This window comes from Ipomoea triloba, chromosome 12 (genome assembly GCF_003576645.1).
Source record: "Ipomoea triloba cultivar NCNSP0323 chromosome 12, ASM357664v1".
Classification (NCBI taxonomy): Eukaryota; Viridiplantae; Streptophyta; class Magnoliopsida; order Solanales; family Convolvulaceae; genus Ipomoea; species Ipomoea triloba.
In genome coordinates this window covers 1,304,167-1,317,250 of record NC_044927.1, presented here as the reverse complement: position 1 = coordinate 1,317,250, position 13,084 = coordinate 1,304,167, and the positions used below count along the sequence as shown (strand labels likewise).

At 37.0% G+C, this 13,084-nt stretch overlaps 3 protein-coding genes and 1 non-coding gene across 6 annotated transcripts; 2 read left to right on the top strand and 2 right to left on the bottom strand.

Moving 5' to 3' along the window:
- The first annotated feature begins 1,915 nt into the window (after positions 1-1,915).
- On the top strand, positions 1,916-5,340 carry LOC116000418 (WAT1-related protein At3g02690, chloroplastic-like). 2 transcript variants are annotated; one of them, XM_031240502.1, is made up of 7 exons: positions 1,916-2,498; positions 3,263-3,310; positions 3,394-3,516; positions 3,616-3,765; positions 4,646-4,790; positions 4,890-4,950; positions 5,025-5,340. In XM_031240502.1, exons 1-7 carry the CDS (start codon positions 2,031-2,033, stop codon positions 5,125-5,127), a joined length of 1,098 nt encoding a protein of 365 aa, XP_031096362.1. In that variant the 5' UTR covers positions 1,916-2,030; the 3' UTR covers positions 5,128-5,340. The 2 variants fall into 2 exon arrangements, with proteins under 2 accessions (XP_031096362.1, XP_031096361.1); XM_031240501.1 differs by having other exon boundaries at positions 1,921-2,498; positions 4,646-4,817.
- LOC116000419 (microsomal glutathione S-transferase 3) lies at positions 5,276-6,612 on the bottom strand. Its single transcript, XM_031240503.1, has 4 exons — positions 6,337-6,612; positions 6,155-6,230; positions 5,869-6,041; positions 5,276-5,575 (listed from the first exon to the last, which is right to left on the bottom strand). Exons 1-4 carry the CDS (start codon positions 6,447-6,449, stop codon positions 5,500-5,502), a joined length of 438 nt encoding a protein of 145 aa, XP_031096363.1. The 5' UTR covers positions 6,450-6,612; the 3' UTR covers positions 5,276-5,499.
- A 1,920-nt stretch (positions 6,613-8,532) lies between these two features.
- Positions 8,533-11,919, top strand: LOC116000104 (beta-catenin-like protein 1). 2 transcript variants are annotated; one of them, XM_031240127.1, is made up of 8 exons: positions 8,533-9,687; positions 9,974-10,055; positions 10,430-10,526; positions 10,694-10,757; positions 10,863-10,919; positions 11,016-11,053; positions 11,174-11,255; positions 11,531-11,919. In XM_031240127.1, exons 1-8 carry the CDS (start codon positions 8,599-8,601, stop codon positions 11,618-11,620), a joined length of 1,599 nt encoding a protein of 532 aa, XP_031095987.1. In that variant the 5' UTR covers positions 8,533-8,598; the 3' UTR covers positions 11,621-11,919. The 2 variants fall into 2 exon arrangements, with proteins under 2 accessions (XP_031095987.1, XP_031095988.1); XM_031240128.1 differs by lacking the exons at positions 11,016-11,053; positions 11,174-11,255; positions 11,531-11,919 and having other exon boundaries at positions 10,694-10,782; positions 10,863-10,887.
- A 238-nt stretch (positions 11,920-12,157) lies between these two features.
- TRNAS-AGA lies at positions 12,158-12,239 on the bottom strand. Its single transcript has one exon. It is a non-coding gene; the product is annotated as a tRNA-Ser (tRNA).
- Between the last annotated feature and the right edge of the window lie 845 nt (positions 12,240-13,084).

The following is a 13,084-nucleotide window of genomic DNA, read 5'->3' as shown; positions in this document are numbered from 1 at the left end:
GTAGCAGGTTACCCTCCATTACATCAAGTTACTTGCTTAGGTGGATGATGAATTGACATTTTAAAATAATTTTTAATAATAAACTTTAAAATAAAAATTAAAAAAAATGTTGGGTTGGCTATTGACTACTTCTTTCTCCCTCCTCCTTCGTCTCCGTGACGAAGGACCTGTCTACGTCTCTGATCGGAGACAGACTCTTCGTCTCAAGTTGGCTCAAGTTTAGTGGGTTAAGGCTATCATCGTCCCTGCAATTTTACTTCTTTCAAGATTCACTACAAGAAAATTCACGAATCGCGACGGAAAATCGTAATGGACACTACTCTGTCGCAATAATGTGACAGAATAGCTTCCGTTGCAAATTCGCGATAAAATTGGTGACTGGAATTAATTCCGTCACGATTTTTTGCGCATAGAGAAAATAAAAAATCGCGAAATTTTGACGGTAAAATATTTATGATCGAATTTGCAACGGATTTAAGTTACATCGTTCATATAGCGACGAAAAAGGTGACGAATTTATATTATGTCGCTAAATGGCAACGAAAATTGTGACTAATTTTTTTTTTTCCTGTCGTGAAATGAAACATATTTTTTTTTAATTAAGTAAATATTGTGACGGAATTATGAAATACTATCTCCGTCCCAAAATGGTTGTCTGATTCGTTTAACGAGGCTTGACTGAAGTAATTTTTAATCCAATTTTTCATAATATTAAGTTTAGCATTAATATATAAAATTTATATATTTAAAACTACATTAAAAGTACTATTAAACACAAAAAATTAAATTTAAAAATAATAAAAAATTACTAAAGAAAATAAGTAAAGAATAAAGAGTTGGTTTGATCAATAAATAGTAAATAGGACAGGTAAAATGACACACAAGGAGTAAATGAAATAACATAACCATACTACTCTTAAACTTCTAATTTCGTTGTAAACCCATGTGGCTTGCAAGCCTGCACAAGGCTGCCACGAATGATTAGTAGCTTGTTATATGTTTTTTTTTTTTAATAATTTTTTATTTTTGATTTTATTATTATTTTATTAGTATATTTTTAATATAATATGAAAATCAAATTACTTTTGAAAGTGTATTAATATTGTTGAGATATAGAAAAAATAGTAAACAATTTATAAATTAGACGATATGGAAGTAGTACCAATTTTTAAAGTGAGAAAGTATTATAGGACTAAAGATAACCTTAGCCATAAGCCACATTTTTCGGTCCAAGTGTAGTTCCAGAATTTTTAAAATTGATTTTTAGTTTAATTTTAAATATATAAAGTTTATATAAATGACTATGAGTCAAATCTCGCTAAACAAATAAGAGGTATGTAATATTTAGAACAACTCAAGTTAGTTGGTCAACGCATTTATCTTGGTAACAACAAATTTTTAAGTTCAATAATCTTTTGACTAAGTGTGTAGAACATAATTTTCATAACTAAAGATTCCGTTTCATTATTGCAAACACTATTGGTTAAAGTTGTTACAACATGATCTTACTAATTAATAGCAAGCTCTTGAGCACTTTTCTCACAAAAAGCTTGAATCCCCAACTCCAATGGCCATCATGCACTTCAATGGTCATCACGTCCCGACCAGACAAAGCACCTGGAGGGATGTAAATTATGGTAACTCAATTGAAAGCAGAGATTAAACATTTGACAGCTGTGCACAAGAACCCATCGTTTTGAGAGGTTGTTCTTACACCATTAATCTCTGATCTATTTTTTCAAACTTCAAACCCTGTGACCAGTTGAGCTGTCCATGCTAGCAACTCTTTTCCACTCGTCAGCTATGGGATGAATTTGATAGTGACTTAACAGCGATCGAGAGAAGTGAGATTATCGCATTATCCCAAAATCATTTTCCTTCATTTTGGCCCCATTACATGCCTTTTTTGTTTCATATGGGTCCATGGCAGATATTTATGATTCCTTGCAGATTTCTTCATGCCCACCTCTATATTACAACTCGGTGCAATATATATCAATGAATTGAAGTAAACTACTCCGATCCCTGAAATGGCGTGGAACACATCTTCTTCTTCTTCTTCGTCCCCTGGCTTCTGGTCTCTCTTCACCAGAATTTTCTGCAGAAAAGCTTCGTATCTTCTCCCGCCATGCACGAAGGCGTCCTCAATCGCCGGCGTGGACGTGGAGAGTCTGATCGCGCGTTCAGAGGAGTACTCGGAGATCCCGGAGCTGAAGATGAGCCAAGAAGTGATGGGGAGAAATATTAATAATAATAATGAAGTGTTTTGGGAATGGGCGCTGCTGGTTTCGCCGTTCTTCTTCTGGGGCACGGCCATGGTGGCGATGAAGCAAGTTTTGCCCAAGACTGGGCCCTTCTTCGTCTCCGCATTCCGGTTGATTCCGGCGGGTTTGATATTGATTTTCTTTGCCGCATCCCGTGGCCGGAAGTTTCCTTCCGGAATCGCTGCTTGGCTTTCCATCGCAGTTTTTGCACTCGTCGATGCTGCTTGCTTTCAGGTTTTTTTTTTCATTTTATGTGTGTCGTTTTTAATTTAATTTTTTTATGATATTAATTTTAGTATTTTTTTAAAATAAAAGAATATAAATATATTTAGAAACTACAATAAAAATATTATTAACAACATACAAAATTATATTTAAAATGTAAAAATCACAGATAAAATGTAACGGGTAGAATAGTGTTTTTTACATATGGTCTTTCCATTAGGGGCAATATAGTCTTTTATACTCTACGTACTGCACCTTCTCTTGGATGAGAGTTGAATTTTTTTAGTTAGTTAATTGATTAATTGTACTATGTAATATTTTAGTCGAACTTAAATTTTTTTAAAATTTTTAAATGAAAATTATAAATTCACACAGTAGTCATTACATTAATATATAAATTATTAAAATTTTGAAAAACTAATTTAATAGTATGATTTAATAAATTATAAAAAATTAAAACATATATACACACAATTCAATTAAACAACAGTTTCGAACCGAATTAATTGTTGACCAAAATTCTTAAAAACCTTTTAACTAGTAATCAAGCTAAAATATTTCGATTAAAAATGATTAACCGAAATTTATAGATTCTGTTTGTTAACCAACATATGCACACTTATGCCTGCAGTAACAACTAACAAGAGAACTAAAAGTGAAGATTTTGATGGTCCATAACAAAATATATTGAGAAATTATCTGGTGGGTATAACCTTGGTGTAGTTTGAGAGTGATGGTGACTTATATAGTTATATTGTCTGATTGATGGGCAGGGTTTTCTTGCTCAAGGGCTGGAGAGGACATCAGCTGGCTTAGGCAGTGTATGTTCAAATTGTAACTTTGATGGCTCTAAAGCAAACCATCTTGATTGATTCTTGACAATGTTAAAATCTCACTGTTGCAGGTGATAATAGATTCACAGCCTCTAACTGTATCTGTCCTTGCTGTGCTGTTATTCGGCGAGTCGATCGGGTTCATAGGAGCTGCAGGGCTTGTGTTGGGGGTGATAGGCCTTCTACTTCTTGAGGTATGTTAAATACTTTTCTGTATATGCTGAGATACAAGGCAAAGCAGTGATTATCCATTTGATTGCATCAGTTTTTCTGTGATGAAATCATTCAAACAGGTACCTGTCTTGGTGCTTGATGATGGCAAGTTTTCATTTTGGGGAAGTGGAGAGTGGTGGATGCTTCTTGCTGCACAATGCATGGCAGTTGGCACAGTTATGGTTCGTTGGGTATCTAAGTACTGTGATCCTATCATGGCTACTGGATGGGTGAGTCGCGTATATTTTCTTTAAGGTTTATACTCTAAACTCGAGAGTCATCATCTGTCATGGCTACTAGATGGGTTATTCTTGCATATGTTCTTTATTCATAGAGGTTTACATTCTAAACTCGAGAGCTAACACCTGTCATGGCGGTGTTATGGCTGTTGGATAGGGTGACTCTTGCATATTTTCTTTATTCATAAAGGTTTTACACCCTAAATTAGAGAGCCACCACCTGTCATGGCGACGGGATGGGTGAGTATTACATGTTTTCTTTATTGATAAAGGTTTGCTGTCATGGCGACGGGATGGGTGAGTATTACATGTTTTCTTTATTGATAAAGGTTTGCACTCTAAACTCGAGAATGACCACCCGTCATGACTAGTGATAGGTGAGTCTTGCATATTTCCTTTATTTGTAAAAATTTACACCCCAAACTCAAGAGTTACCACCTGTCATGGCTACTGGAATGGTGAGTCTTGAATATTTTCTTTATTCATCAATGTTACACCTAAATTCAAGAGCCACCACCTATCATGGCTAGTGGATGGGTGAGTCTTGCATATTTTCTTTATTCATAAAGGTTTACACTCTAAACTTGTGAGCCACCACCTATCATGGTTAGGGGATGGGTAAGTCTTGCATATTTTCTTTATCCATAAAGGTTTACACCCTGAACTCGAAAGCCACCACTGTCATGGCTACGGGATGGGTGAGTCTTGCATATTTTCTTTATTCATAAAGGTTTACACCCTAAACTCAAGAGCCACCACCTATCACGGCTAGTGGACAAGTATGAAAATGGCTATAAAGGGGCAAGTTCTATTGTCTAACTTTTTTCACTATCAATCTCTCCTGAGTTACAACAATAACATTTCAATGCAGCACATGGTTATTGGTGGTCTGCCCCTAGTGGCTATATCTTTACTGAATCATGACCCTGCTCTTAATGGGAGTTTTGTGGAGCTGACTTCTACTGATCTTTTGGCACTACTTTATACCTCGGTTTTTGGCAGTGCCATTAGCTACGGTGTGTATTTCTACAATGCAACACGAGGTAAATTTATCTGATATCTGACCTGCCATGGAGTGTCAGGATTTTACCTCATCAGGTTTGGCGCTTTTGCAGGCAGCCTGACAAAGCTTAGCTCTCTGACCTTCTTGACTCCTATGTTTGCTTCCATATTCGGGTAAGACCATATCCCGTGCCAGTGTCCTTTCGGTTCTCTGCCAACAACATTTATACGTATACTTATAATAACAGGTTCGTGTACCTCGGTGAGACCTTCACTCCTGTTCAAATGGCGGGAGCATTGGTAACTCTGGTTGGCATATACATGGTTAATTACAAAAGCTGTTACGAATGAAGTGTTTACGGGGGATAATACTCATGGCAGGAGGACCACGAGGAAGAAATGTTGTTAGCGGAACAGATCCAACCGGAGATGTTTATACTGTGTATGATAACAGTCGAGAGAAAAATGCAGACAAAGCAAGAGTGACTAGGAATTGATATGTATGAAGACAATGATACACTTTATTGCAGTCAAATCCATAAGCAAAACCATATTGTTGGCAAAGTTTCTACATGACAACTAGTTAAAGGCAGGGCCTTTTTAAGGGTTAACATAACATAACCAGGACACCGCAATTAGGCAGAGAACATTATTAGAAAAACGAAAGAAAAAGACCTATATGGATTTGTTATATGAGACAGCTACCAAGCAGCATCCTCTAGCTCATGATGTTAGAAGCTTGATTCCACAAGATATTGCGCAAATCTTAAGACCAAAAATTGCAAGGAAACCATATTTCCTGCACGGTAAAAATAAAAAAAAAAGACTCAGAACTGTATAGAACAGTGATATACTAGATGTTCTGGCATTCCCAGTTCGTAAAGAAACACCGAAAAGTTACACATAGTCAGGTAATAGCTTTGTTATAGTTTAGCCCGAAAAGTTACATGACACTCAGGTAATAGCTTTGTTATACTTGATTCTTTTGATTGTAAACTAATAACTAATATGAGAATCTTTATCAACGGATACACAAAAACTTAGCACAAATCCAGTGAACAATCAATGCTAGAATTCATGAAAGCAACATACCCAAGAGTATAGCGCTTTGCGGGATCACCACTAGCATAACCAGTGAAATAGCCATACCGAGAAACAATGTATATGACTCCCAAGGATGCACAAATTAAAGGGTGCCTAATTCCTCCCATTATCATCAGCATGAAAAATACAGGCATGTTTTCCAGTGAATTCTGATGCCCTCTCTGTCATCTCGACAATTTTATTTACAGCAAAGCATTATAATTCACATTCCTGTAATCAATTTCACCATTGCTCAATTCGAGAAATGAATAAACATGAAAGGTAATTAGTAGACCTGAACGCAGTTGAAGAGATTAGCATCCTTGTTTTCAGCTTCGGATGCATACATGGTAGGATAGGGAACCTTATACCTGTCACAAATTCTCACCAAATTGATTCAAACCTGGAAACTGATAACAACAATTCTGAAACCCTAATTCATGAAATTACACAGTGAGCAGGGAAAGAAATTTGTACTGCTTGCGAGCTTTGCCGACTTGGAAAGACATCCAGAGGTTGAGGAAACAGTAGAGGACGAGCACGATGATCACGTAGCCATACTCTTTGGGCAATATCTCCACTCCAGCCATGACTGTTTTCCGGCGACGATTTCTTGGTTTGGATTTTCTTCGCGTGGAAATTGTGCTTTGAGTGAAACTGTGAGATTTATCTAGATATTTGCATATTCTTCTGGATTGTGAATTTATGATGGGTCGCTGTGGATTGGATTGTTTCCCAAGCTAGAATCCCACGGGTTTGGACTGGGTCAAAGTCGCTCAATTTCTCCATTTTATAGTAATGGTGAAAATTTCTGTAGATTGTAAGAGATATAATGGAAATTATGCGATTAGAGAAGTATAGCCTGGGAATTACTCAAAAAAATTGAATCTTTGAATTAGACACCACACAGTAAAATAACATTTTTCTGAACAATTTAATTAGTCAACTAACTTAGCATGGTTTCATAAATTTTATTTTACTCTTAGCTAAAAACAACACAAATGACCACCTATTCAACCTCACTTCTTCAAGTTATATTTCTAATGGATTTCGAAAAGACCATTTGTTTCTCATAGGCGTTAGATCCTTCATTCAAATTGAGATTCATCCAAATATATAGTAACTGACCATTTTTCTTTATTTTTAACTTTTGACTCACACTTGTGTGAGACCGTCTCACGGATCCTTATTCGTGTGGCAGGTCGGGTCGGGTCGAAGCAACATGCAAATGTCATACTTATATGCTCAAATATAATACTAATTAAGAATACAATTTTTGTTACTTATAAGAGAAAAAGTAATACATTTTTCATAGTAAGTAATGTTGACAAGTGCCCCTTACTTAATAAATAAAATATAATACTTTTGAGGAAAAATGTAATACTTTTAAATCAAAATGTAAAAGTATTGTATTTTCCCTAAAAAGTATTACATTTACCCTTATAAGTAACAAAAATTTTAATCTTGATTAGTATTACATTTGAGCATATTAGTATGACATTTGTGTGTATAAGTATTACATTCGCATCCCGACCCGACCCGTCTCACAGTGAGGCGATCTCACACAAGTTTTTGCCTTAACTTTTACACCTTTCGATGGCATGTCTTTTCATCTATTTGAAATAAAATACTATGTGTCACACATTAGTGGAATTTTAATGGACTATTGGACTAAATTGTATTTATTGACCATATAGTGTATAAATATAGTTCTTTTGGATTTCACCAAGCTATTGTTGGACATGAAAATATTAATTTGAATTGATTATAGATACTAAGTTAACGTTTGTTTGTTTCCTTTTACGATTTAAGCCTTTGGCGTTAGTAAAATAATTTGAGCCCGTGTATAAGAAAATTTCGATTATATTTAACCTATTGAAATCAACTAAAAATCATTAGTTTTGATTAAATCAGATATGATTAAATACTTATGACTCTGTTACAAAAGGTTGAAAAATTCACTAAGCGCCCAGAATTTTTTATTATTTTAATTACCGTCAGTCCATCACAGGTTAAATGTTAAATCTCAAGGTTCACAGCATATAATCCACAGTTGCTTTGTATTTGTGATGACATCGCCACCATCGCCATCAACATCAGCATATAATCTCAAGGTAACAAAAGCATGGAAGACGTCTTCGCCATCTGAAATTCATCATCGACAGCCAGCCTCTAGACTGGCGACCTCCAAGGCTCCAGATTTGATCGGCGCCATCCATCGCTTTGACCTCCAAGGCAGAGATTTGAAACCTTGGCCTTTCTTCGCCTGCAGTGCACGCCTCTCGATCGTCTCGCTTTATCTCTTGCCGCTGCTTTCCTTTTTCCGACGAAAAAAAAAAAGAGGGGGATGAAACGGGTCGCTGACCATGGAGGAGGCCAATTTCGACCTTTCGACGCGATTTTTGCAACCTTAGTTACAAAGCAATATATGTTAGTCCGTCAATTTTGTCAATTATAAAGGTTCAATGAAAATTTAATTTATTTATGTTATTAACTGAAAATCGACCAATGCTCAAATTGGAGCATAGTGAGCCCAGTTACAGTCCAAAAGGCAATGAAGTCCAAGGTGTTTGGATTCACCCTTGAAGCCCATTTGTTTGTATAGAGGCCTAATTAAATTTATTCCGGCCCATTTACTTTATCTTGTCGATTTTGCTGTCTTTCTTTCTTGTCCTGAATTGAGGTGTAGCTTATACGAGCTAGGGTTCAGAGCTCAGTGAATCCACTGGAAATCAATCCATGGAAATGAGCAATCACAATTCGAAACGCAAACGAGACGCCGACGACTACGACGAAGATGACAACCGGCCGGCGCCTCCGGGCGTCTCGAACGGTGAAATTGACCTCTCACTCCTCGAAGCTCTTGAAAAATCACAGCAAAACGCCGTCGAAGCTCTCGACCTGAAGACGGTAAAAAAGCTTGTGCTGTCCTTCGAGCGCCGCCTCAAGGAGAATATTGCCGCCAGGCTGAAGTATCCGGACCAGCCGGAGAAGTTCGCAGACTCGGAAGTGGAGCTCCACGACGAGATCCAGAAACTGAAGGTTCTCGCCGGCGGACCCGAATTCTATCCGGAGTTAGTGAACCTTGGCACCGTTGCCTCCATTACCAGCTTGCTCAATCATGACAACACCGATATAGCTATAGATGTTGTTGCGCTTCTTCAGGACCTCACAGACGAGGATGTTCTCGAGGACAATGACGAGCCTGCTCAAGTCCTCGTCGACGCTCTCATTGAGAATAATGCTCTTGAGCTACTAGTTCAGAACCTCAGCAGATTATCCGACGCCGATCCTGATGAGTCAGCAGCGATATACAACACTTTAGCCACCATTGAGAATTTCATTGAAGTGAAACCGTCAGTCTCCGAGCTCGTGTGTGAGAGGACCAAGATTATGAAGTGGTTATTGGGAAGACTCAAGGTGAAAGAGTTCGATAGCAACAAGCAATACGCTTCTGAGATTTTGGCCATTTTGTTGCAGAATAGCATTGCCAATCAGAAGAGGTTGGGGCAAATGAATGGAGTGGATGCGATATTACAGGCGGTGGCAGCTTACAAATCAAAGGACCCCAAGACTTCCGACGAGGAGGAGTTGGTTGAGAACTTGTTTGACTCTTTGTGCTGTTTGTTGATGCCATTGGAGAACAAAGAAAGATTTGTGAAGTCTGAAGGAGTAGAGCTGATGATTATTATCATGAATCAGAAGAAACTGTGTTACGGGTCTGCAATAAGGGCTTTGGACTTTGCAATGACTAATTATCCCCCAGCCTGTGAGAGGTTTGTGGACGTAATGGGGCTAAAGACTGCATTTCCTGCTTTCATGGGTAAGGCAAGTTCAGCCACCCCTTTTTATTATAAACTACATTAGATTTTAATGCATTAGATGCTTGCTAATTGCAGTGATCATGAGATGCTTTCCTATACCATTTTTAAAAGTTTCCTTTTATAATTTAATTTTGAATAAGGTGTTTTGGATGTTTTCACATTTCATATTGTGAATCTTTTATCCTAATGAAGCATATATCCTCACAAGGTCTCAAACTCTTTTCTACTTCTGCATCTGTATCTTACTAGATATCATGACTTTACCATGCTGAATTTCTTTTTTCTATTAGATTCCTTTGAGCAAAAAGAACAAGAAGCGGTACAAGGAAGAATTGGAAGAGCGCCTTGTATCACTAGTTGCGTCGTTATTTGGTAAGAAGGCAAAATTGGTTTCATTATACTCACACACACTCAATAAACTAGTAAGCCTTTGAAGAGTAGATGGTTCCTGAGTTAATTTATTTTGTATATTTTTGTACCTATTGTCAGTTGTCACAAGAAAGATTAGATAAAAAGTAAAAATGTAGGTCTGGGTCTATATTAGTATCCTCTTATTGCTAGAGTTGACTCCTCGATATGGAAATTGCCAAGGCAATTTCCTTTCCTCTATACTGTAATGATAGCTTGTCTATGCTCATGTTACAGCCTGATGATCTCATGTTTGTTAATAGATCCCCATACTATCATTCGCACTATAATGTGATTATATTCCTTCCATACTGATTGATTCTGCTTTGAAATGGCAGGTGGAATTTTGAGAGGATCTAGAAGGGATAGATTGTTGAGTAAATTTGTGGAGAATGAGTGTGAGAAGATAGACAGGCTTATGGAGCTATACATCAGGTGACCTGTCATTCATTCATTATTGTTGTTATGATTTCTGTTTTTGTAAATAACAACCGTCAAGGAAAAGAATAATTCCTCCTCTAGTATGGATAGTATCTCAGTACCTCCTCTAAGAGAGTACTTTCATCTACTTTAATTTTGTATTTTTGTTTTGATATTGGCAGATATTCAGATAGAGTGAAAAAAGAAGCTGCAGAATTTGACCAGCTTGAACTTGATGATTTGGAGGTTATTTCTGTTTAGAATTCTAAGAGTAACATCATTATGCCATCATCTCTCTATTCTGAATAGTCTTTTTGGTTATTTTAGCCTTAATATGGTTAATCTTTTCAGATGGATGAAGATGAGAAGTACAACAGAAAGCTAGAAGTTGGTCTCTATACCCTTCAGGTTGCAGACTCTTTTCCACTCTTATTCATGTCCTGGTTTTACTGCTGTTCGAGATCCCTGATCTCTGTTCTAATGTTATCTCTCTCTCATATGCAGTTGATTGCTGTCATCCTTGGTCATCTTTGGACTTCTGAGTACGTCTCGGCACCTGATATATCCATTTCTTTTCAATCAATATAACGCTTTGCTAGTGAGATCAATGATTTCTGAGCTGTAGACATCTAGTCTTATATTCTTTCCCTGGCATGGTATAGGCATCCTCGGATCAGAGCAAGGATCGAACTACTGTTAAAGCAGCTAAAGCTCACTAAGCAGGATGTGAAGGATATACTCCAGGTATTTACACTAGACTAGAAGTGCTATGTTTTGCCATCATCTTTATTGTGCCCACATACGTACCTATTTTTCTATTATGACTTTCTAAGCATCAACTGTCATTCCGCAAAAGCATATGTTTTGAACACATTTGGGTGTAGACTGTATACACATTACGGACATATATTATATCACAAAGACCTATGATCGAAACACTTGTTGCCTTCTTTACGTATGTTTGAACTTTTTTAAAGCTACGTATACAAATATTATAGTATGTATGAAATGTGGTACAGGAATATCATGACAACATCGGTGATTTTAACGGTCCTGAAGAGAAGGAGAGGACACAATCAAAAATCCAAAGGTTCATCTCAGCCTTTTGAACACTCCCCTGATAATTGGTTCTACAACAGATGATCATGATTGATCTAGGTATTCTGCTTTGGAAGATATGCTACACTACAGCCTACGAAGAAGGCAGTCATATGATTGTTGTTACTCTTGAGCCTCATTGTATTTGTACTGAATGATAGTATAATCTGATTGTTCCTTGGGTAGTGACTAGTGAGAGTCAGGTGGAGCATGTCTATAGACGATAGAGATGCTAATTTGGTCCTTTTTTTGTACGATAATACCCTTTTATTGAAAATTAGTTCAGTGAAAATTCTCTTTGCAAAGCCCATTCATTGATTACTGATGGCAAATTATACCATGAATTGTCTCCACTGATATATGTTCAGTTTATTTAGCAACATGTAGTTTACCATATAATGAATTTTATGTTGTTAAAAATAAGATATTTTTACATCAAATCTATTTTGTGATGACAAAAATCTCAAAATTTTCACTGATTAAGCCTGCAAAGACACAAAATTTAGCTTAACCAACCTTGGTAGAATGTCACAGCAGAAAAGGCAAAACGTGGACGGCAGGATTCGAACCTGCGCGGGCAGAGCCCACATGATTTCTAGTCATGCCCGATAACCACTCCGGCACGTCCACATCTTATAAAAATATTTCTTTTTATATAATAAACTATTAATGACTACCGTGTTGGGCTGAAAGTCGCAGAGCCCACACGATATGATTTCTAATCAATACTACAGCAACAGCCCGAAACCAAAATCTTTTAATTTAGTGGATCAAAACCTTTTAATTTGGTGGATTACAGCAGAGAGAGCAGATTAACCGCATGATCTAATTTGGTTGCGCCGCCGCAATTAGCGTACGAACCAAAATTCGTTTCTTGTCTGATGAGCTTTGCATTGCATGCGGGATTGATTGATTCAACATGTTGCGGTCGGCCGTATTATCGACCAAATTTGATTTTGGTTGATTCCATGTTCTCCCTTTATTCATTCAATTCTTCAACCCTGCCTTCTTAAACACACTAATCATGCTCTTCATGTTTCCACATTAATTCAACTTCCCCAAAATCTACAACTTTTGACCGTTTCCTTTCATATGCAACAAAGGCGCAACATACCCTTATGCTCTCATTCCTTTTTGGTTGTCATGTTATTTAGAAATTTTTAAATGGCAGATTTATATTTTTTGAATACATTTTAAAAAAATGATCAAACGGGTCTACAACTTACAATTTTCAAGGCTAAGTATTTGAAACTTCCAATCTGAGTTGATCTATCATGTTATTCGGATGGCGATCTAACATTCTAGCCTCCAACTTGGTAACAGGTCCAATGCCAGTTAGGAAATCAATAAACATCATAGAAAATTGGCTTTGGTTTGGGAGGGGGGGGGGGGGGGGGGGGGGGGGCAAAACTGTAAAATTTTTATATTATAATAATATATATACATATATAACTACTAAAAATGGGGTGGGGTTG

Bases quoted from the DNA above. Each gene is read 5' to 3' on its own strand.
- LOC116000418 (XM_031240501.1), top strand. From the start codon at position 2,031: ATGGCGTGGAACACATCTTCTTCTTCTTCTTCGTCCCCTGGCTTCTGG. The intron at 3,311-3,393 runs GTATGTTCAAAT...TCACTGTTGCAG, and splicing joins CATCAGCTGGCTTAGGCAGT to GTGATAATAGATTCACAGCC. The intron at 3,517-3,615 runs GTATGTTAAATA...TCATTCAAACAG, and splicing joins TAGGCCTTCTACTTCTTGAG to GTACCTGTCTTGGTGCTTGA.
- LOC116000419 (XM_031240503.1), bottom strand. From the start codon at position 6,449: ATGGCTGGAGTGGAGATATTGCCCAAAGAGTATGGCTACGTGATCATC. The intron at 6,042-6,154 runs GTCTACTAATTA...TCGAGATGACAG, and splicing joins ATCTCTTCAACTGCGTTCAG to AGAGGGCATCAGAATTCACT. The intron at 5,576-5,868 runs GTATGTTGCTTT...TTTACCGTGCAG, and splicing joins GCAAAGCGCTATACTCTTGG to GAAATATGGTTTCCTTGCAA.
- LOC116000104 (XM_031240127.1), top strand. From the start codon at position 8,599: ATGGAAATGAGCAATCACAATTCGAAACGCAAACGAGACGCCGACGAC. The intron at 10,920-11,015 runs GTTGCAGACTCT...TCTCATATGCAG, and splicing joins TTGGTCTCTATACCCTTCAG to TTGATTGCTGTCATCCTTGG. The intron at 11,054-11,173 runs GTACGTCTCGGC...GGCATGGTATAG, and splicing joins GGTCATCTTTGGACTTCTGA to GCATCCTCGGATCAGAGCAA.